The following is a 25,139-nucleotide window of genomic DNA, read 5'->3' on the forward strand; positions in this document are numbered from 1 at the left end:
CGTAAGAAGTATTTATTGCAAACGTTAATACTATAGTTGACATGTGGATTGCTATTGTGTCGTAATCAATTACCAGGCCAGACAATCGGTATTGTGACGTGTAAATTCTCACTACTTCGTAATAAACATGCTGCTTGGTTGAGGAAAACATCGTAAATACATAGCAGTTATATTTCTGGAACATATTTAGGTTGTATATTACTGCCTGTTGCCCCGATTAATAGGCAAATTACATTTATTTTACACGCAGCTATGAGAAAGGTAGAAACTTTGCTTAAAGAGTCTTTAGTAAAGACCAACAGCAATATATACTATAAGTACTAGAGTGGTTGCTTAATTCTAAACAAATGACTTTTAAATAAAGACATGACTTATTTATTTGTGTACTGTACAGTGTACACGACCTACCCACACCGCTACAACTTACAATATTTATCTTGGACTGTAACTAAAACTAATAACTATACTGCGTAAAACTTAAGGTTAAAAATTTCACCACGTTGTGAAGCAAGCGCATTAACTTGGAAGGCGTGCTCTGCAACTTAAGTTGTACGAGCTAACGCGTTTCAATTTCCGGTGTCCTTTTTCCTAAGTCTGTCTACAACAACGTTGTTCTGAATCGTTATGCAAGCATGGAAAGAATTGTACTGAAGGGACGGTATGTTTAGGGAAATTCCCCAAAGAAAGCACAAATCGTATTTCGATGGGGACCAGTCATGGTCATGATGAACGGCCGATATAAACAGTAATAATCAGTGAAAGAATATTAAGTACAGTATTATATACTTTATATCTTGAAAAATATACCAGTCGCGTCGCAAATGTAGCGAGAAAAAACTTATTTCCTGATCGTAATCGACTGTACAAACTTTTCATTTTTGCATTAAGACGTATTTGTTCAGTGCTGCTGCTTAATGATTGAATGAATGTTACTTGCTTGAGTTGATCTCGAGTGGCAAGTTACATTTTTTTAACAAATAAATACGTTACATTGTTTTATACTAGAATAAAATACCATATACAACCACAGGAGAAATAAGAAATCTTTATATGCTAATTCTTGTTGAAAATTTTCATACTCTGTTATTTTGTTTTTACTTTTATTTCTTGTAGTTAATATAACATGGTGTTGGTTAGGTTATTTTTGGTAAGTTATGAACTAATCGTGTAGAAAGAATATAAATATAAGCTAGTAAGGTTTCGGTCAAAAATGGATGCCATCTTGTTTCGCATAGTTGTTTAGCGTTAAAATATGACTTAAAAAAACTAAATCAAGAATTAAAATAAGAAAGTATTTTCCACAAAAATGATTTTAGAGTATAGAGACTTACAGTGTAAATTAATGAAATTTTTTGTTCTACACATCATGTGTAAAACAAAATACCATCCATTGTGTATCGTTCATAAACAATAGAAGACAATACTTAGTTTTATTTATTTACTTTCATTAAACCAAGAAAGCCACATACTGTTCATGTTATTCAGATATTCCCAAACTATATTAACTCGCGTACAATTTTTTGGTTTATGTAGCGTTCTTGTACCACCTTTATTGTAACTAACTTATTACAGGGCAACAGGCAGTAATAAACAACCTAAATATGTTCCAAAAGTAGCACTGCTGTATATTTACTTTGTTTTCTCAGCCAAGCAGCATGTTTATTACGAAATAGTAAGGATTTACACATGGATTTATTGCATCATAATTGCGATTGTTTGTCCTGGCAATTATTTACGACATAATAGCAATTCACACGGCGATTATTTGCGTCATAATATCGATTGTCTCCTTGGATATTTATCCTGCAGGTGCTTAAAATGCATTTTCACATGTGCGCAAAACTAAAGTATAGATATGTTTGTAAAGAATACTTCGTACGCACCTAAAACTTAATAAGTAGCTCGCGTACCACCTGGGAGACCTTCGGGAGACGCGTACCACAGTTTGGGAACCACTGATGTTAATAAATTAAATTTTATCAAAAGCACTAAAAATAGGTAAATTGAAGATTGATATTTAATTCATAGCTGTAAACAAACGTTAAAATGGCCATGGCAGCGGCAGAAACATCATTTTCTATCAATGGAACATGCTCAGTTGAAGAACAAACTCACAATATTGATCATTCATCTGATCTTCTTCAATTTGCCAATGAATCACGACAAGATGGTTGTTTTAATGACATCATCGTTCGTGTCGGAGAGAAAAACATCCCAGCAAACAAGATGGTTCTTTCTTGCTATTCTAAATATTTCAACACCATGTTTAACACTGAGGTACAGGTGCATATATTGTTTCTTTCTTGTTTACAGAAATATAACTTGCATATTTTTTTGTTTATTTTTAATAGAGTATATATAATCTTTTATTATAGGCGCCCAACATGGGTAGGCAAGGTATGCATCTATACCCTGAAAATAAACCAGTGTACCATGAGTACTCAGTATAAATGCATAATTTAATACCCTTTTTACAAAAATGGCTTTAAACAAACACTATACAGAGTACAGACATACAGTAGTGATAATGCAATGATCAGTCGAGTTTATTTTCCAAATAAAAATCACAATGTGACATGAAAAAATGTTCTTGTTTATGTCCGCATAAACTTTTATCTTTTAAAATTTATGGGTAGTGGGTACCTTGTCTTTTCAAAAGTTATATGCCTATAACTTTTGTGTATTATTTTTTAAACCAAAATTAATTAAATAAACTATACATTAAGGGTAGTATGCAAAAGGTATGATTAGTGACTCTCAGTTAATTAATGATTATGTTTTCTGTGTGTGTGGCGTAACAATGCTTGCAAGTAGGAATATGATTTTCTTGCAAAAATTACTCTTTGAATACGTGACTACCATTGCAAATAACAAAGAAGAAGAGGGCAATTCACATAGAAGGCAAATCTTATTAAAACAGCAGTGAAATGTCCGGTACAAAGGCAATATTGTATTTTTAGTGTTTTCAGACATTTAAAAGAATAGTAATTAATATAAACAGTACGGAAATTTTAGCAGTGAGTTTAGGTGGGCAAAATTATTTATAAACGGTCGAACTTAATATGTTTAATCTATAACTTAATATGTTTAATCTATTGATCTTATAGCAAGTTATCAACTAGGAAAAATATCAATTTGCCACGTTGCCAGTCACTTAAACTACTACTTAACCAATTTCAGTATATAAGTTTTTAGCGATAATCTCTGATCAAAAATCATTAATTAACTTTAAATATACCTTCGCATACCTTTAACTTATTGCCATGCCGACAAGAAAATTTATAAATGATCAAAGTTAATCATACATTTTGCATACCACCCTCAGTATGTGTTTGCTTTTTACCAGTTATAAGCTAATGGGTGATGCTGTTGTGTTGCCTTTATATGAAACTTTTGCAGTCAATGAATAAATCATTTCCAAGTTCTAAACAATATTGTTATAGATGGTGGAAAAGTATAAAGATGTTGTTGAAGTTCATGGTGTAGATGCGGAAAGTGTGGAGAAACTTGTTGATTTCATGTACACAGGAAAAATCAACATCAACACCAACAATGTGTGCGACCTTCTTGCAGTTTCTGATTTCCTTCAAATGCCTTGTACGTACAACATGATTTAAATATTCAATTTTGATTAACCTTATCATAACTGTTTCAGCTGTCAGGAAACTTTGCATTGAATATTTGTTGACAACAGTCTCGCCACAAAATTGCTTCACAATTCAAGCTTTGGCGGACCGTTTCACCATTCCTAGGTTAACTGAAAAATTTAACAACTTTGTGCTTGAAAATTATCAACAAGTTGTTTCTGGTGATCAAGTTAAGAAACTATCAAAAAATTATGTCATCAAGTTATTACAATTAACACATGACAAGGTTAGTTTAATTAAATGTGACATAAACAAATTGTTCAAATTCTCAACTAAGCATAATGTTAAACTAGAATTTATAATACTTGGATTAATTATTATTTAGCTACATATTTATAGTTATGCATAATTTTTGTCCGGCGCAGTGGCAAAGTATTTAGCCCTCCTGCCTTTAACCTAGAAAAAATGAGTTCAAGGCTTGTAGCTGCTATCATTGTGGGTGTATGTGTGCTTGGGCAAGATGCCTATAACGGCAATTGCTCCAACCCAGTGGCCACTAATAGGTTGTCCAAATTATCTGCCATACATTAAAAAAAATCCCCTAAAATAATCACTTACAAAGTAACATACGTGGTAACTCGTAAGCTGGCACGAGGTGTATGAACACTAGGGATGTGCTGAGTGGAGCCCGAACTTAAAAGCCGAACCCGAGCATTTCCCTTTTTTAACTCTGGGCGCTTGGCTGAAAACTGGGCCGAGCGCCAAGCCCTATGTTATTAAAATAATGTTGCACGCGAGAGCGAAAAATATTAAAAATAAAAAAAGTAAAGCTACTAAGAGAACGAGACTAGTCAGTGTAGCGTTTTCTTTAATTATTTTTCGTTCTCGTGAATTTGCTCTCTCGGAAGTAACGATTCGTAACTTCAGCGAATTTGGCCGTATCGAATTACAGCCGGTGTCAAATTACACGAGCGCGCAATGTTTTTGTATCTGATTTTAAACAGAAAGCCAAAAACTCCTAAAAAACTCTTTTATAATGAAATAATATAAACTGCTACAATCTTGGGGGCTGTTGTGCTGTCCCCACTTTTCCGCAGACACGCACATAGCCAGAGAGTGCTAAGACGCACACACACGCGTTGCATTCAGTATTACATTCCTTCGCTTGGAATTAGAACAATTATTGATTCAATTGTTACGTCACTTGTCCTATCGCAATGTAACTATTAATTATGTCATTTCATAATATACCAATTGGGAGAATGTGCCCACTGTTCAACCAACCACGAGATCAAAACATCGAATATGAGCGTCACATTTTTACGCTCTGCACCGGCGTAGGATATAAAGGAAGAGGCATGTGGTAGCAACGTAGCATACATTCCACATCCAGCAATCGTTGTGAATTTATTCTCTTGAAAAAATGACGTAATGAAACTCTGGTTCTCGTGCTGTGCCGACAAAGATGTTTTTTGGCTTTTGTCCAAGCTCTGTCGGGAAGATGCTTTGTAATATCATATTACAAATTTTGTTGGTTCTAATTTACTAAAAGCGATGCTACTCGCTCTTATATTTGCAGCAATTAAAAATCACATAATCGCGATTTTCCTGCATTTAAACTACACAAACTACAGATCGTATGGAAGCGAAAAAACATGATTGTTTTCCAACAATCTCGTTTGTAATGTAACAATCATAAAGGTTTATTCTGAGTTTGACGTAAATAATCATTACATTATCCACGATGAACATGCGTAGAACTTGCACCAATGTTTCATCAGTTTATACTAAATTAGAAATTTATTTTTAATAAAATCCCATATTTCCTAATCGTGTTTTACCTTAATTTACCGATTACCGCATACAGTAGAATAGATATTAGTGTGCAAGACCAATATTGTGTTTATATCGGGTCAGAGTCTCAGAGATGATGTTGACTGGGCGTAAATATCGCGCTGGTTGCGCCACTGGAAGTAACACCTATAAATAATTTTTAATTAATTATTTTTGTATGAATTTTACATTTTGCAACACTAGAAATTAAGAAACGAGACGTCTCTTTAACCTGTATTATTTTAATTAGCGACGTAAATAAACATGTCTTTTTTTAGGTTTCTTCAGATTTGGTTTACACTACTGTTATGAACTGGGTGAAGTTTGATTTATCTTCAAATGAAAGTTACTTGAGTGAAGTCATTAAATTTGTAGATTTTTATAAATTATCTTCAAATATGCTTAAAGATGTGGTCTCTGTTGAGGTGAATGCTCTTGCTTTTTTCAGCCCTGTGCTTAGCGTCCCTGCCTCAAAGAGGTTATGGGTAGGAGACTTGACACAGCTACCATTGTTGGAATATGTGGGCAAGAAAAGAAATGACAATTGCTCCAACCCTGTGGTCCTTTATGTATTGACAAATTTGTAAACCATGTATTAAAAAAATATAATCGCCTACAATGTTACACATGTGGTAACTTTTAAGTTTAAGGTGTATGAAACAGAATACATGTGTTATAATGACTAGCATTATCCTGCCATGTGGGAATTAAAAATTCTTTCTTAGTTTATCAGTAATGACAAACAAATTTATATTAAAGTTGTTATTTAGCCCCTCATCAGAAAAGTTGATGATTTGGTTGATTCATTATTTGATGCTTTGGTGCAATATTCAAAGAAAACAGGTATAGTCTAAAATGTATAGTATAAGCATCATATTTAATCACTAATAGTAATCTTATTTTATGTTTTATTATAAATTGTGAAATTGATTTATTTTAAGTTAGTAAACATAAAGGTTTCATGTCACAGTTAATATTATTTAAATACTGTATCTAGCAATTTTTTTTAATCAAAGTAAAGTTAACACTTTTTATTATTTAGGGATTTTTCTCATAACACTTGGTGGAGCAAATAGTCTAACCAAAGTAACAAAGTTGGATTTACAAACAAAACAATGGAGTCAGCTTCCAGTAAGTTTAATATGTGTTTTGTACAATAACGAAATCACATAATTTACTAAACAGTTAAATCCCACAAATAATACATATTGTAAGCAATATGATTCGTGCCCTAAAATAATTTGTTTGGGCAATTCTTAACATATAGTGTATTTCAGTTTAAGCAAATGTTAATTTTTAATTGGCATTTATTTATTTTTTCTTGTTAATTTTTGCATTTCAGAATTTTTTAAGCACACTTTTCCTAATTATGAGATATAATTAAAAAGGTTTGATTTGATTTTAGGATTTACCAGTTGGTCGAGATAACGCAGCAGCCGTTGTCATCGATGATGTTTTGTATTATCTTGGAGGAGATTTAAGAACTGATGGTAAAGCAACTGCAACTAACATTGTTCATCGAATGAAATTAAAGGAAAAGGTTTTAAAATGGGAGAAGGTAGCTTCAATGAATGTTAAAAGATGGGGATTCGGTGCTGCGGTTTTAAATGGTAAGTTTACATTAATATATTGACTCATATTACAAATATTTAGTAGTTACTTTTATTTCCGAAATTTTTAAAATACACTATGGTCCTATTCTTGATTTGTAATCTTTTCACTTATGTAATAAATGTTTTTTTCCCATCATTTAGCCTGTTTGGTACATTGCTGTTCATAACATAGGTACCATCTTTGTATTTGGTGGACCTGTTGACAATTACAGAAGTCTATTATCAGGAGAATGTTATGTTGTTTCACTTAACAAGTGGATTCAACTTAAACCAATGAAGATTTCCAGACGTGGCCATTCTGTTGTTGCTCACAATGGTTAGTTATTCCAGTCAATTAGTTTGGTTTTATTTGACCAACATAAACTTTTATATTAAATCAGGTCATTTGTATTCACTTGGTGGACGTCATGGCCAACAGTATTTAAGTTCAGTTGCATGTTACGATCCAATATCAGATGAGTGGAAAGATGTTGCTCCAATGCAAACACAACGTGGTTGGTTTGCTGCTGTGGTGCTTAACAATGCTATTTATGCTATTGGTAAGTAATTTTAAACAACAAATAAGAAATTCCATGTTCAATAAATTCTTATTTCCTTTCAAATTTACCTATGGTATTCGACACCCAACCCTTACAAGAATTGTTATTCGAATTTTGAATATGGGGATTTTTATTTCAGTTATTAATAATGATATTAATTAGAATAATAATTAGTCACTGATATACAGGAAGAAATTATGAATAAGAAAAAATGTTCAATAACCCTAAACCAACATAGTTAAGTGGTTTATTTCCTTTTACTATATTAAAATATTTGCACAAATTCTGTAAAACCTAAAAACTACTGAAACGTACTATTCTTAAAATACACAAGCTCAAGACCAGTATAAAATTTTAAAAAAGTGTCAAACGACCTGAATTATAATGACTATTTTCAATGCTATTTTCTTCATTTTAGTTCGAATGTGATTTTTTCCTACATATTCTTAACCAACATTTTATGATAAAAGATCAGGTAACAAATATTTCAAAGTTATTTATCTTTGCGCTTATTGAATATCAGGTGGTTATGATGGAAAACAACGTCTTAAATCAGTTGAGAAATACAATGTTGATGATGACAAATGGGTTTATGTGGGAAATATGAACACAGAGAGAGATTTACATGCAGCTTGTGTTGCACAAAACAAGATATATGTAGTAGGAGGGTAAATACTTGAAAATGTTTTGTTTATGATTAATTTTTTGTTTTTAATTATTTATTTTAGTCTGGATTCTAAAAATGCTTTGAAATCAATTGAATGTTACGATGATCAAACTGACAAGTGGAATGTTATTGGTGAAACTGATGATGGATTATTTAACCATTCTTTAGTTGCTGTTTAAATTGCAAACAGGAACAGTTTTCTTTTGCATTGATAGTCACATATTTAACATTGTATGTTTACAATTTGAGTTTGTGCCTACAATTATTACAGACTCTGTATGCATTTTAAAATTTGACTTTACTTTATTTGAGCAAGGTTAGTAGTCCAAAAGTTCACAATATGATAAATTGCCTCTTTACTGTTTCAGTTGAGTCTTGTACTTCTATTTTAACAACTAGAATGTTATAATAACTATCTTTTTACCGTTCCTTTTTGTTCTTTATCGTTTATGTATACTATATAACTATTCTTGCCTTTGTTACTGTAACTGAAAGGATGAAATTAAATTATTATTAATAATATGTCCCTTTACTCTAAGTATGCTTCAAAATTAATTTAAAAAGTTATTTGTTTTGTTATAAAATATATCTGTTTTGGATGTTTAATGGCCACGCACCTTTCGTTAATATTTTTTTGTACATTATTATCTATAGCATATTTTCCATTAACTTCTATACCATTGCTGTATGTTAGTATTTTAATAAACTTTTAACTGAATGATCATTTTGTGGGTGGTGTAACGAGTTTATTCAAACCAATATCAACCGCAACAAATAGTTGGGGGGGGTGCTGCTACAGTTCGGTCCATTCTCGTTTTAACTTATAGGTTGCATACCTCGCACCTATTTCACTAGTGTCCGACTGCATAACGATAGATCGGCAACTCGGTTTATCAAACGACGAGCGGCGTCAGGCTACAGACAAAACGTGAGGACAGCCGAGTATTAGGGAAGAGATATTTTACAGCAAAGAATGGCAGACTAACATATCATTTCTTAGTCGCATGAAACACGCAAGATGTGTCGCTTATACACATAAGCTACACAGTTGCGCCAGATGTTATCGTTACGAAAAACAACCCTTTAATATACAATCTTGATGCATTAGGTTAAGTTTGGATAAACAAATGTGCTACTAAATCTGTGCTAAAAGTACAGTCAACAATTATATCAGTTGCCCGGTGCCGTGATATATATTATATCAGTTGCCCGGTGTCGTGATATATACTTCATCTTGGATTAAATGCCAAATTACTCGCAATAAAATCTGGTCAAGATTGTTTTGGATGCATTTAAAAATACGTCCTTATGTTTTATTAAAATATTCTTCAGGACATTTACTTCGGCCTTCTTTGATTTAGTCGTTCCGGTGTTTCGCTCAACCCCACCAATGCACACTGCACATGTAACGGTATCTCTAGGTTCGTTTTAAGTGACCAAAAGAGAATACGATTTTACATTAGCCAAAACAAAGTGGCTTGTTCAAAAACATTTTAAACTAAAATAATACGACTTGGAGCTCTTTACCTTGGATCTGAAGAGCCTTCGTTCAGTCGCAAGACGTAACTTTGTTTTCTTCGTGCTTATCTCTGAACAACTGCTAAGTTTATATATTACACACATTGACGTTTAGGGCTGGTAACAACCGCGTTGCCCCGCCAGCAAGGAAAGACAAGTTATATTTAATCATTATCACCAACTTCACTTATTTTAGCGTGGCGGTCGGGTTCAACTGTATTGTAAACGCATGGTGGCGGGAAGGGTTCCACATTTAAAAACTCTGGTGTTGGCGTTACGAGTCTAGTGTATATAAACGTTTAAATGTAGGTCAGTGGTTGTAGTGAGATGGATGAGATAGATCATGTCTTGATTCTCTTTTCTAGACATATTTAATAGTAAACAAAAACTATTTACAGAAATATATAACCGTATCCACGCAACATATTGGTAATTGTTTAAAACGCGATTAGGAAATATGGAATTGGGTGCTAACGGTATTCCATCTTACTCCATAGTACATTGAAAATCGGCTTAGAAAATGTACTGGCTAACAGACCATACAGGCTGATATCTTTCCTACTAATTATGACATTTAACAAAAAGTCTTAAACACATTATAATGTTAAACCATGGCATATAATGCCTGTGTGTTTTAAGCTTTGTATCTCTGGTAAGCAATTCTGCATTTTGGCTGAGCTCCAGTCTGTTTTCATCAATCGTAAAACCATATACACAACATCGCATCTGTATTCTTTAAATAAGCGACAGATGATCTTGTAATACACACGCCAATAAAATATCAAAGACCCAATTAAAGAGGTTATTTAAATATTCTTTATAATCGACAAGGTGTCTATAGTAAAAGATCATTAAATATTTGAGACTGTTTGACATGTAAGATGTTTATACGATATACAGGATTTGGGTCAAGCTACATATGTGCATGAATTTCGCCTAGCTGTCCACGTATATAACGATAATAACAAACACAACGCAAAAAGACGAAAAATATGCTGAAGAAACAAAAAAGGAAACGCGTGATTAAATATCGGAACCATTTGCAACAAAGTCGAATCGAGATGCTGTTAGTCAGTTGGCTGTGATGAGTCGGTCCAGAAAATGAAAACGGTCTAGACATTTCTGTATACTTGTAAGAGGAATATGCTGCGGTATACAATAATTTCGGTAACACGTATGCTGCATGTGTAGGTCGCAGTGCGAATATAACTGCAGAAAAGCAAGTATGAATACATGATGTGACAGCGCTAGCTTGTTTAATAAAAATGCGTTTTATTACCGCTTCTCTATTTGCGAAGCGCCCGTGCGTGCGACAACCGAGCAAGTACACGAACCAGATGATGATACGATGCAAAGCAGACGCGTGTTACGTAGCACCAGTCTGTTGACGTCAATTACCGCGACATTCGCTGTCATCGTCCGTGGTCCAAAAGCAAATCTGCGCAAACTTGCGTGGAGTAATTCTCACAGCTGTGTTGTACTCCTTGCGTGGTTGTCCTTCGCCCATATTGACCCATTGGTGCCCAGAGAAAATCCCGATTACTCTACGGTCCCAAGAACGTGTATCACGGTCGTACAAGCGAACATAGACGCCAGCGCCGGATGTACCTCTTTGAGCGTCACATCTATGATACATGATGTCGTTCGACTGCTCATCCACAGCGCAATACCGATAAAGCAAATCGTTATCCTTATTCTGTCCAAATGCGGTGAAATGAATTCTATGACTGCCGGGCAAATGCTCTCTTGCTGGACTGATGCCCATTTTCATTGAGGCGTTTCCAAGGGGTTTCTTTAGTTCTACAACAGCATAATCGTATTCAACACTTAGTCCACTGTTAGGTTGTCCAGGTCGTCTTATCCAGCCTTCGGGTAGGTGAGTTCTCTTCGCTCTCGTCCACTTGAATTTTAGTTTGTAAGTAGGGGTACTGGATCTCTTGGATCTAGAAAGAGCCGCAGACTTTCTGTTCTTTCGCCCCTTCTTTCTTCGTTTCTTGTTACGCTTACGAAGCTTTTTCTTCACTACACGACCAACGCGAAGTTTTTTGACACCCTGCAGAGCAAACAATGAATGTTAAGTTGTAAAAATAGGCCTAAACTGAAACATCAGTTAATTTAAACAATAATTCAGCGGCTCATCTGGGATGAAAACGTAGTATTTTCCGCCGTTTCCTCTGCCATGCTGCTAGAATTTATCAGGGAATGTTTTTTTATACCAGATGAGGGGGCAGAAGATTGTTTACATTATGCCTTGTAGCAGAAGTAAAATAATATAAGTTAATTTGCATTTGTAATACTTAATAAGAGACTTTTCACTGTACAACTACACCACAAAGGTAGTTTTACAGACCGACCCAACTTTAAAGCTACCTCTAATGTTTTTGCCCCTAGCCGCTAACAGCCTAACCATGTAGCGTCTAAATTCACTACCCACCATTCAACAAGCCTCAATGGCATTATTTTGTTAACTTCAAATTATGTTTGAAGTGGCGAGCGGCATTAGACCACCGGAATATTTACTGATGAGGAACCGTAGTGTTATCCAATTAAGATCAAAACATTTATTCTAACTGATGATCTCAATACAGATGACGTTATAAATATATGTCGTAACGTTATAATTATAAGCGTCACCAACGAGATTAAAAGTTTCGGTCAGATCACTTATATTGTTTGTTACGTCATAATTGCTCACTTTATTACCACATAATACACATTCATTTACCATTGTTAAAATATTTCATTTGATATCCGCTAGGAGGGGACAAAGCGCTTATTGAATTTTACTCGTTAGTGAATACTTTTAATATACTTAAAAGTCAATTATATACATCGTATTTTCTATTTGCTGCTGTGTATTTTCAACCAACTGTGCTGTTGCGCCTTTTTATTATAATAATAAAAAAAAAAAAAAAAGAATACTTTTAATACAATTATGTTTTGCTAATTTATTTATGTATGTTGCGATCATATAACAGGTTGGGGTAAGATGGTCCGTACCTTTACTCTATTTTATCGTATCATACATCAGAAAACAAAAAATATTTAAAACAGTTTCCATCTTATTTCACAGTAATATACATATTTATGATAATATAATATATAACTCTACATTACGTTCGATCAGTGCTTGAAGAAAAGCAAAAATGTAACTAGAATGTAATAATTCGTTTTTAAAAAGTTATATTTTGTGTAAGGATACTGTATTCGATTTAAATGGTATAAATTCAAAAAATCCTATTTTTTGAACGTAACAGTATCTTGTGTATCTATTTTAGATGTACATTACAATATTAACACCTCAATAGCTATATGGGGGTCGCAAATTCCTATATGCGCGTTACAACTCAAGCGAAAAGCAACAACGATTCCTTTGTGGTGTTTAGTGAATGTTCCTCTGCCGTCACACTATGTAACGTCACGACATAATTTAGCCCTGCGACAGTTTGAACAGAGCTCTCTTTGTTTTGATCGAACTTACAACTGCTATAGTTTAAACATTTACAATTTTCAAAGAACCCCTTTATGACTGCTAATATTCGAATCACTTTTGGCTAATGCAAGTTCACATAATAGGTCATACGTATATGTGTGTACAGCTATTGCGCTAATACAAAACAGTCCCTTGCGAATTAACCTATGAGAAGTGAGACCAATAATGTATAATTTAGCCTCATTAAGAGATGTAAGACGACCTTAAAGCCGCAGACATTGCTGTAACCCCTTGGGGCAAGGTATTCAATCCAAAGGCAATGTGGAAATGTTAGACCGCTTTTTGTCGTTGTCAATCACATACAACTACAACACAGCACAGGATAAACTTGAATTATAAATCAACTTTATATACATTTTTATATTAGAAGTTAATTAAATTACTTATTCTAGAAAGAAAACATGTATATCTACAATTTAATATGCGGCTATTTTTTAGCAAGAAGAAATTTACTTTAATATTTTGCCGGCAATTTTTCGGCACTTAACCCAAAACCAGGCATCGTCAATTTTAGAAACCCGCAAACTGTCGCCGTTAGTCGCGTTATCGGCACGTCTGGCATCAAGTCTGCGGTTTCATTCAATTTGATCTACTGCTGAAACTCGAGTTTAAGCAGAAACGAATAGACAATAAGTTGAGCAATATAGTCAAACATTTAGACAACTCCAAACAAAACCTAAGGTAGGGAATTGAAATGGAACTACTAACTCATTGAACTGAAGGCAAACCCAAGCAGGAAAACACGGTGACACTTTAACGTTGCGAAAATGATAAACGCACCTTCCGAAAAGTAATCAACGGATTAAAATGAAATCCGCCGAATTTGTTTTATATAGAGAGACAGCTGATGCTCGCCAAACAAGCTCGTTGTTGGCCATCCGATCGTATACTCAGCAAACATGCCATATCTGCGTTTACACTATTCTGCAGATTAAGATATGTCTGTTGAAATACAGCACGACCGGGTTATGTCCGAGCTATTCAATGTTTGTTTTTGCCGAAACATGAGTCTTGGTTATGTGGACGAGTCGTGCGGAACAAGCAGCTTCTCTGGTATGTTGCGAAAGCATTGACAACCACAGAATAAGAAGTTTACAACCCAAGGCCATCACAGGCGTCATACACACTAAGGTATGCATGTAATGCCTCAGCGTTGTGAGAAATACGTTACACCGGTGCGAAACGGGCCATAAATAGAAAAGGCGTCGATAGCCGCATAGCATAGATACTTTTGGTTAAACAGTGATCTAAGTTAATGAATCGTCTAGCACTCTATAGCACTGTGTGTCTGTTTTCTTAGCTGGTAATATACTGCTTTTATTTCCTGTAGTTTAACTTGCAAATTCGTTTGGAACCTTAAGTTTGTTTAAGAAAACCACGATGGATTTTCAGCACCGAGCTCGTGAAAACATTTCCGAACAGAACAATACCCTACTGTTCTGCGCAGCCGTTTTCTCTCACTTTCTCCTATTTTAAAACCAAGGGCGATTAGACAATCCACTTGTCCAATTAGCTTTATAAAGAGCGTAGTTAAGTACTTGTACCAAGATTACGTGGACTCGAGAAATGTGAAGCACGTGCTGCAACTTCTTATTGCTTGTTCACGCTTTACGTTGCGGTTAAACTCAATGACAAAGTTACATACTTGGTAATTCGCACACGAAGTAAGCCACCGCAAATGGTGCGCAATTGGGAACCACCCGTGTTATAACTCTACATCTCCGCCACGCGAAATTAAATACAAAGTCACACCCTGTTTAGTTCTACAAAACAACTAAAGCATTTTAAGCATGTTTGCTATAGTAGGGTAGGATAAAATAGAAAACGTTTTCATTCTCTTTCCCCGTCACATGGCGTCTACGTTCGCTGGTAAACGACGAATATTTACAGCAAAATTATATAACCATAGCACCGCGACTCTGGGAGAGCGTTAATAATGCTTCAAAAACACTATAAAGAAATATGGGATTTAGGTGTTAACGGTATCCCATCGTACTCCACAATACTGTATATATATAATATATATTAACTCACCTTAAGATACCGTTTCCCGTCATGCAAACAGTGAGCTGAGGTTAAAACGTGCTTTGGTGATAAAAGAACTCCCGCGCATCCGGTGGACAATTTTACAGCAGTGGAAAACGGAAACATGGTTGAAAACTTTTTGGCAGGTAATTGAAACCGGGTGTCTAAACCAAAGATTGCCCGCTTGTGCCTACTGCTTGGTTCGTCTTCAATTTCAACTTGCGTGTCCAGTGCAGGTTCGCTGGGCAATGTGCTGGATTCGGTTACGTTGACAATGGTTTTAAACTTGAGTTGCTTCACCACGTCCAAGGTTTCAAAACTCATATCTCTGTCCAGCTCTTCAATCGATATTGGTTGATTGTCCTTTTGTATCTGACAGTCCAGGTCGCAATCGCCTTTCAAAACTTGAGCAACATGGCCGTGATATTCAGCTCGACCCTCTTCGATTTCGGCAACCGAGGCAAGATGCGGCAAACGCGGCCGTTGCCAAGAATAATTCTCGATGTTCACTCGTACACATGATGCTGGGTGAAATAACCCAACGACGACGAGTGAAATTACACCAACAACAACACAAAAATTCATTGTTGTTATTCTTCCGATACCACTGTACTTAAGAAAAGTCAAGCAGTATTTTTCAGCAGTGCCCTGATTGCATCCATTCACTAACGCTTCCCACCGCACACTCACAGTCGCAAACCAGCTAGCGGAGAACAACAAGCACTCTACGCACGAAATGCGAGTGTTTGAATACGGCTAACTTCTTTCTGGCCTGTGTGGATTGAAGAAAAAAAAGAGAAAGGTTATTAGTTGAACCTGTCGCCTACGCAGCAGACGTTACAAAAAAGGCATTGGCAATACAGAAAACAGAACTGAGTTTTAGCTTTTAAGGTTTATTTATAATAAAATACACATACAAATAACCTAACTGATTCTAAACCCTTAAATACCTTAACAATGTTATGTTTAAAGAGACCGCAAATCGAGCGTAATATACTTCGCGTGTGGCCGTTTAACCATCATATCTGTAAACAGAACCGTAACTAACGCAGCTGGTATAAATATTGCGATTATTTGCTTGTCTGTCCAACTGAGTCAGCTGTATGCCAATGTTAAATACGCGAAACGTAACCAACGAGGTATGACTAAATTTCAAAAGGGTTTCGATTGTTAAAATCCCAGCCTGGCATTTCTATTTTAAGCACAAAAGGAACAGATACATCCACTGCAGCTGAACTCTAGTTACGATATCCGAAAATATAGTACACCTGCCGAATTGTACTCTATAGTCACACCAACACAATCTCGAATCAAAGCTAGAGCTATTACAAAGAGAAAATAGCTGTTCTTCAGGACTCTAACTTAAAGCCACGGCTATCAGGCTTAAATACGTTGTAATTTCTCGGCGATCTAAACGGAAGACAACACTTGAGCCTTGTACTAAGTTGTAATTATGATTTCTAACAGCGGTTTATTGGAACCGCAGTCTAGCCATAACTTCCTTGGACGAAAAAGGGCGACAACTGAGTTGTACTACGTTTATAGCGCTGACGTCACATATTGTGACGTATTGTGGCCACCACATACGGACTCAATTTGTAATAGATCTTTATTCACAATTACGTCACGGTAGCTGAGGAGTCAAGGCTAAGGTATTTTGCTAAAAGAAAAATAAATCCATTATGTTGTAGGTGGTCACAGTATTGAATGTAAAATTTAATTTATACTCTATGGGGAAATTAAACGGCGTTGAAAGAAGTGATATGAACTTGTGTAAACTATATTTACAAGTCACTAATTTCCGGTGGGGATAGAATAATAATACATCAACATTGAACTTAACTTAAGTGCGTATTTTGAACCCTTGGCTTCGTACAGACCTTAAATGAACTTAATTATTTATTACGAATGTATTGATACTGACGGATGTACAATTATAGCTAGAAGACTTACTTTATTACAAGTTAATACAGCTTAAGAAGAAAAAAAACATTCAGAAAATACATTCAGCAACACATTATGCAGCGTTTGCTGAACAAACATTTTGACCATTATACGTGTGCTATCTATTGGTCAATCAGGGTGCCTTTGTTGGTATGTCAATAGCAATGTTTATAGGGGCAACCCAAACGATTAATCGTGCTACGTGATACGGTCGTGTGCCGAACCCGTGAACTCCTAGACTACCGTGCTATATATCGTATCTGTCAGCTAAGAGGTTCAGTTGTGGCTAGAGTATTGATGCAGTTAAGTTATACACCAAATAGTTCATGTGTATAGGAATGAGTGTTAAAAGAATTTAAATGAGCCGGCCATATGTAGCATAACAAACATGTACAATGAAGCAGGTCAAACGTTACGAACGTGGTTTGTTTTATGCGAAAGACAAGCACTCGAAATCATTGCATTTAGTTTCGGTAAGCCATCTGGTAACCTTACAAAACATCACCTTTGTCGGAAATATCTCGAAATTGAGAAGGTGGCAACAAACACACATGAAATGGTCACGGCCATTGCACATAAAAGCTGACATTATATGATTAACTACTGGGTGGTAAGAACAGTGAGTATTACCGGTCTTTTTTCCGGACACAATTCAGTGCAAACTGTTGGCCTGCAACCCTAAATTATGTCGAAACCTACAACATGCTCAATGCAGAGGAAATCGCATTTCTGAGGTTTGACACGCAACATTCATTTCTAGATTCAAACTACAGAACCCACATTGTTAACCTATAACAATGTACAAGCTGTACGTCGCTACATTTACAATCACTTTCATTTCCTTTGCTCGCCGTAGTCCAGTATAGTACAGTGGTATTGTGTTGTCGCAGTGTAAGTATAGTCTGGCTTCACGTTTATGTCAGTATCTAAGTTTAAATAATGAGTCATGAATCCGATTGTTACCAAATAAACCACCATTAGAAATAATACCAGAACATCTAACAATACTTATTTACCGTTACGTCATATTCGTTTTAAACTACATCAACGGCACTTAGCGGTAAACCTTGCTCGCATCTGTTCTTGTTGATACCTAGCTTATGAGTACGTCGATATTTCAACGATTACGTAAAGTCGTAAAGCGATCTTTTAATTAAATTCCCACAATTGCATATAACGGGTGTACTTAACCACGCCTTCAATGCGTTAATACCTTGATGATTAGCATTACCGCATATGTGTACTTACACCAGCTTAGCTAATAGCCAGTCTTTAATTTACAGCATTACAGCCCATTGAAGCCGGCTCGGCATAATCAATCATCTAAAAGCCCAGAAAAACTTGTGTTACGATGTCAGACTTTTAAGAAGTATAGGCCAAGTATTTAAAAGGCAAAGTGCAATTATCCATGACCCTTGTATACGTGGGTATAGGTGTCATGTTACACTGGTGATTCTTGGACATCGGGCATTCACACGACTCCATATACAGTGTACGCTCGTGTTCCTTTTATACATGTTGACCTTTTTGTTTTCGTCAACAAAACGTACGCGCTGGACAGTGTAGGACACTTTAACTCGCCCCTTAGTTTTAACCCTGAGATTTAGTATTACGGAAACGTCCACAAATGTGGTGGTATAACATCGTCGTGTGACTTAAGCACATCGTTAAGTACGATATATGACATATTTGTGGCTTGGGCAAAATAATATGCTATATACACGACCCTTAGCATTCCACAACAAGACTATGTTTGCACAGGACTAACACTCAAGATTCTTTGTGAACCCTGATTCGATAACAGATATTCGAGCTTATAATAAATCGTTGTAATATAACCCACTCCGGATATATATGCACCGTGTGGTCGTATGATACGGTGATAGATCGGTATAGAGATAACTGGATTTCCGCTGCGGTGGTGCAAGACAAGCTCATCTAGTTATTCGCAAACAAAATAAACATTTAATTTTTCGGGGTATACGATCTCGTGACGCTCCATTCCCCCATTATGTACGGTACACAAAGGATTTCAATTACGAATTGATGAAAAGAGGAAATGCGACGCACTCAATTATTTGCAAACTTCATAAATGGAGATGGAGTTGTTTACTCATGCCCGGATACCTTTCACCACAATTTCGAGCCATCACTTTAAATTATTTCTTTGCAGAGAAGCAAATTTCACAAAAAACGTCTGAGAAAATAACTCAACGCTAGACGCAACCAGTTCCCGTGTCCTTGGAATTGCTTTTCCCGCGCATATCGTAGTCTTATAGATTTAAAACATACACAAGCTCAACGTCGATGGTTCATACTTACGAAATTTTAACCGGTAACATATTTTACTATCACTGCACATGTGATTAGTAACAGTGAAACAAAATTACAGGTTACTGCATAAGGCATGGCATCATGTTCTTTTGATATGGCTGAACAGCAAATCACTAAAACAGTCCAACCAAATCCGCTTAACTATATATATGGTGACATAGTCTTTAAAGAACTATCACGAAATACCGAAACCGTTTATCCGTAAACGGTGATTATCTTTTTAAGCAAAGGGCGGCAAACTTTTTGATAATGCGTTTCAAGTCATCGTTGCGGTATAAGCATAAGATGCGTTAGCGACGCAGTCCTGTCTCGAGTAATACAATTATACCGAACTCTAATGCAATCCTGTCTGACTTAGCGTCTTGAGCCTCTGACGTAAGGAAGTAGAAGCAAATCGATTATTGAACTACTTATATGTACTTAGTAAACTGCAAGCCGGTTATTTTTACACACGCTCATAGGTTATACTTTACGAGCGTAAAACGTATTTCCACGAACTGTTGTATAGTAAATATCTTTAAAGTTAATCAAGTACGCAAGTAAATTTTATGTAAGGTTTGAGACCCTAAAAAGGAATACAGGAAATATGAAATACGTTCTCTATTTGACAACTTATTTGTTGCAAAAACGCTTCATATCATTTTGATCGCCCGGTTGAGCAATGTTAATTCAGCGCTGTTGACACCTGATAGCTTAAGCGCGTATATCTCTTTACTTCTTTCCCTTCAGGGCAAAACTTGTGTTAAAGCCATATTGTAATCTCTTTACTGAGTACGTTGTATATCAGACAGATTTACGAAAGCCTGTTTTACCGAAAATGTTAACCAACGCTTTCTAAGTAAGACGATACACAGCCTCATAAAATCGCAGCTGGGCCTCAAATCAATCGCATTTATTAAGTACAATAATAGATATGTGTATGACAAATCTAAAACAGCTATTTCGCACATTTATTTTCCGTGGCTACGTTTTAAAAACAATTTTCATCCTAATGAAATATAGGCAATATAAAAAGTCCAGTCCGAATTTTCCGGAAGATCGTTTTTAAGTTTGTATTATGTCTGGCTGCAACAGTTTATATATTGCAAAATGACAACTTTAATATTAATGTAAATGAATTATTAACGTATGTTAGGAGATATAGCTGGGTCAAATGTTTATATGACCAAGAACGTGAGCAATCAGTAAGACTATGAATATTTAAACAGGAATGACGCTGACGTAATGCACTGAATTATTTAACTGCAGCGAAATTCCCCAATGCGGGTGTCGTTAACTTTAAACGGGACAAGAAAAAGTCCTTTTAATGTAATTTGGAAACAACGTCAATGCAAAATCTTTTTGCAGGTCAATCGGCTCAGTGCGCCGTCAGTCATTGACAGGTAATGGAAAGTACAAATTAAAAAAATGAAAACGACCGTAGGCGCATCACTTAAGCTTGTGGTGTAATTTGCTTTTCCGCTCTGCTAGCCAAGTAACCATGTTTGGCATTATACGTGTAGACTACAAACGTCATTAGCTGTCGTCACTTTGAACCATAACAATCACTATTTCCAGACTCTGGCACAAAACTCTTGACCCTAGCCGACATAAACCACTTACGTAATGTTAAAGTAATGTTCCTGTACGAAAATATACCGGAACCGCATGGTTTGCCCATTTAAGCTGCCACTGGTATACAATGTCACACCCCCCGATATTGAAAATTGATCAGTTTACGATTCGACTGAGTGGCACTGTCACTGCTTCAGTGACCTGATCCATCTCCTTATTCGGCGTCTTACGAATTAAATAGCTCTAATCTCTTTGTTCTGCCAATAAACCCAAAGCTGTGGTAACCCTGTATATTGCACCTGCAAAACGGTTTCCACATTTTCTTAGCGTGGTCTTTTAAACTTGATTCGGACTGCTTCCCAAAATATACTCTATATTCACACGGGTTGCGTTCGTCTTGGGCATTAAGTCTAACCTTCAGTCTCGGTATAGGTGAAAAATCGAGGCTTTGAAACGCAGGAGAAAGACCAGAGAGCAAAATTGAACCGGTTTCCGTTTCGCCCGGTTTGTCTCGGGTATTTGAAATATGCGCCCGTCCGTACTCGTCTTAACCGATCTTCGCCTTCGTACTCCGCATGTTTACTGCAGAGGGCTGGCAGGTCTAATGCATTTACGCGCCAGTGTGTAGTTTACATGTCAACTTAAAAATCCGTACACAGAGTTTTAAAATTCCATATCTGGTACATTGCCAGAACGAACTTGGCACTTAGTCGTTAGAGAAAAAATCTCGGGTAATTTTACCTCTTGCTTAACTATGTCAGGTACACTAACCTACACTCCCATGATGAAGGGTCTTGCTAAATTGCGGCCATTCCCTCACACCTGTTATTCAATCCACCTGAGTTGTGTTATGCCAGGTGGTTCTTCCTAATGGCCCTCGATCTGATTTGTCTTTGTTCTCAGCGTCAAAGCAGAACCGAAACGTTAATGCTTGCATCACAAAACGAAAGGGTCTTAAATGTCGACTTGCATGTGATCGAGTGGTAATGTGTGGTCTACCTTATTGGTCACCGGTTAGCATAAGGTTCCCACCTCCGTAGACTTAGGGGGGTTATCTCGTTATCATTACGAAGAACTTCATTTGTTGTTTTGGTAGGAATGCGAGCGAAAACCAATCTCCTTTACCGTCGCCTTACTATCCCAACAACCAGGTATCGTAAATCGTAATTACCGAGTGAGATTTGCCGCGTTAATGAAGTGTAACCTTTGTAACTAGGTATACGAAGAAATTCCACCCCACTCAATATTACGCGTGAGTTTTAAACTTCGTTCTGAGTCACGTCTGCACACCGCCTCCGTATTCCCAGAGTATAATCGTCATTGACAGAACACAAATACCATTCTCAAGACGCTGTGGAACGCTTTGATCTGAACCCAATCCACAAATTTAATTTCCACAGTACAATTGCTGGCATTATAGTTATTTGGGGTGAACGTGTCCTCTGCTTGAAACATATACTTTGATTTTATTAAATTTTCGTTTGATATTCGGAACATGTAAGGTAAATAATCTTACTTTCGACTTCTATGCCTTGTGATCTAATGAAGCGTGTGCTGTCAGTTGTATGTTTCTACTTTCATTTTTCGTCAGGGAAAGAAATGGTTGGTTTAATATCCAAAGAAAGATAAGGAAAAGACAACATTATGTGTACATCATGGCCACCCAGGTTTCTCTCTGGCGATTTTGTCGGGCGGGCCACACTTCGTCACACACGGCGCATAACAGTGAATGGATTAGCGGATTTTCGACGCTGGCTTGATGTACGTACAACAACACGAAGCAGACGACTACGACATATAAAGAGCTGTGGTTTGATCGTTATAGCAGTGGACAAATAATCAAATTTTGGTTTCCTAGTTTCGTCTCTTCTCACAAATTGCTTTAAATTGCGACCGTAATTTACTTGATAGCCAAAAAGTTGAAAAATGCAAATAAAGTTTAATGTTTTAGTAAAAATATAGATAAAGGGAATTGTAGTTCAGCTTATAAGAAAAACCTTAGATTTCGTGACTGTGTTGGCGGTGTTACACACTCCTACAAAATCTCCTGGGCGTAAAACCGAACGTTGAGTCACGTACGACAATTGACATGAAATAAATTGGATTATCAATCTAGATTCCCAACTGCCTTAAGCATGCTCTTAATTAACATTTAAGATCCGTACATCACGTATATTAAGTTAGTCGATCATGTTTAGCATGTAAATCCGCCAATGACATTCCCTTTTCGTTTATTGCTGTTTAGAACATTTCCTCTTAACATTTATTTATTTTTTGCATGTTTTAACAACTGTTGTTTTGTCACTATATCCTGTCTTTTTGTTTACAATTTCTCAAAATCTTCGCCACCGTAAAAAGACAAATAATAAAGGTATTATTACTGTTAGGTTATTAAAATTATTTGCGGTTAATGTAATGTTCTGGCGACTTAATCTGTGGCGTATGATGATTCTTGCATATCGAATGCAAAATATTTATGCTTAAACTCAAAACAATTTGAGAAATAACACTTACAAAAAGACCAAATACCGTCATGAGTCACAGTTAAATTAAAAGCTCGTGTCGTCTTTTTAAGTCAAATTACACAATTTTAAGTTTTAGGTTGCAAACACAATGCGAAATGAGAGGCGTTTTTTTAAAACCAGTGATATTTTCCGATAGAATCGATGGTCATACGGTTTCCTGTTAAAACTGGGTGCAGTTATCGTCAAATAGTTTGATAAGATCTCATTAGTAATACCAACGCAGGTATCTTAGTTATGTACATAGAAAGTAGGGTGGGGAAGACGGGACACCTTTTAACTCTATTTTCTTGCCCCATTTAGTGGTAAACAAAGAACATTCAAAAACTATATGCCACCGACTCCCATTGACCGTTGGTAATTGTTTAAAACACAATCAGGTTATTGGATATTATGTGCTAAGAGTGTCCCATTTTCTCCCACCCTACTATAACTTATGTAAGCTATTTTAGTAAAGGCCTAAAATTTAAATACCAACAGAAAAATATCCATAAAAAAATATTATTTGAATTTTTTTTACACTTTATTTTAAAATGAAAATCCATTGTGGGAATGAGTTTTAAAGCACCGTACGGAGCGTTGGAATATTAGATGGGTTTCTTTTTACGCAAATTAGCATGCTGTGGTTTTCCTAAGCACCAGACATGGCCTAATTTGGAGTTAACAGGTTGGATGCGGAAACGACAGTGTTCCAATCCATAATGAGTACGAGAACAAACATCCGAAGAATGCGCGACCAAAATAGGCGCCCACGCATCTCTGACGTCGGAAACGGAGGAACGACACCGCCGCCGAATCTGGCGGGGTTGGCAGCTAATTTCTCCCGTGTCGAGACCAAATTAACCTCGGGTTTGAGGTTGATGATTGTATTCGTTGATTAATGAGTTAGTAATTGGTGTATAACTTTTATAAACTACGGTACTGCGGAAAACGTTTAGATTACAATCTATACCCCGGACGCCCATGTCGCCGCCACATAATTAAGTTACAGCGGTATACGTGCACGTGCATGTTGAATTGTTTCAGAAACCGCACATCCAGTAAATCAGTTCTGTTACATAATCCAATATTACAAGTTGTACAGTAGGATCGGGAAAGATGGAACACTTTATAACTCTATTTCCTCATCCTATTCAGTAGTTAACAAAGAACATTCAAAGAAATATGAAACTATGTCCTCATGACTCTCATAGACCGTTGTTAATTGTTTAAAAAACGATCAGGATTTCTGAATATTATGTGCTAAAGGTGTCCCATCTTCTTCCACCCTACTATATGATATTTGTAAAACAGCTTTCGTACTTTTTTACTGTTTAAAATTCATAAAATCTTTGTTTATTTATTGGTTTTGTGAATCTGTAACTGCATTCCAGACTTCACATGTACAAACCAGTCACTTGTAAAACGTATGTCTACATTAAAAAGGTCGGACCGGCTAGAAACGATTATTCACATATGGTTGGTATTTACTTATTAAATGTCACCCGACCTTACATAGAAGTTGAACTAA

General features: G+C 36.1%; 2 protein-coding genes across 2 annotated transcripts; one reads left to right on the forward strand and one right to left on the reverse strand.

Annotated features, from left to right (window-relative positions):
• The first annotated feature begins 1,963 nt into the window (after window positions 1-1,963).
• LOC149734606 (kelch-like protein 25) lies at window positions 1,964-8,959 on the forward strand. Its single transcript, XM_089879916.1, has 11 exons — window positions 1,964-2,277; window positions 3,444-3,597; window positions 3,656-3,873; window positions 5,699-5,845; window positions 6,191-6,263; window positions 6,463-6,551; window positions 6,826-7,030; window positions 7,206-7,349; window positions 7,414-7,572; window positions 8,096-8,240; window positions 8,301-8,959. Exons 1-11 carry the CDS (start codon window positions 2,047-2,049, stop codon window positions 8,416-8,418), a joined length of 1,683 nt encoding a protein of 560 aa, XP_089736042.1. The 5' UTR covers window positions 1,964-2,046; the 3' UTR covers window positions 8,419-8,959.
• Window positions 8,960-10,468: 1,509 nt separating this feature from the next.
• LOC149734607 (inactive serine protease 35-like) lies at window positions 10,469-16,060 on the reverse strand. The gene is made up of 2 exons (XM_089879922.1): window positions 15,285-16,060; window positions 10,469-11,810 (listed from the first exon to the last, which is right to left on the reverse strand). The coding sequence occupies exons 1-2, from the start codon at window positions 15,858-15,860 to the stop codon at window positions 11,148-11,150; spliced, it is 1,239 nt and encodes a 412-aa protein (XP_089736048.1). The 5' UTR covers window positions 15,861-16,060; the 3' UTR covers window positions 10,469-11,147.
• Window positions 16,061-25,139: the final 9,079 nt, after the last annotated feature.

This window comes from Ciona robusta, chromosome 6 (assembly GCF_009617815.1).
Source record: "Ciona robusta chromosome 6, ASM961781v2".
In the NCBI taxonomy this organism is placed as follows: Eukaryota; Metazoa; Chordata; class Ascidiacea; order Phlebobranchia; family Cionidae; genus Ciona; species Ciona robusta.

Excerpts from the sequence above, each read along its gene's own strand:
- LOC149734606 (XM_089879916.1), top strand. The coding sequence starts at position 2,047 with ATGGCCATGGCAGCGGCAGAAACATCATTTTCTATCAATGGAACATGC. Across the intron at positions 3,874-5,698 it reads TACAATTAACACATGACAAG|GTTTCTTCAGATTTGGTTTA; the intron begins GTTAGTTTAATT and ends GTCTTTTTTTAG. Across the intron at positions 5,846-6,190 it reads AAGATGTGGTCTCTGTTGAG|CCCCTCATCAGAAAAGTTGA; the intron begins GTGAATGCTCTT and ends GTTGTTATTTAG.
- LOC149734607 (XM_089879922.1), bottom strand. The coding sequence starts at position 15,860 with ATGAATTTTTGTGTTGTTGTTGGTGTAATTTCACTCGTCGTCGTTGGG. Across the intron at positions 11,811-15,284 it reads ACGGGAAACGGTATCTTAAG|GGTGTCAAAAAACTTCGCGT; the intron begins GTGAGTTAATAT and ends TTTGCTCTGCAG.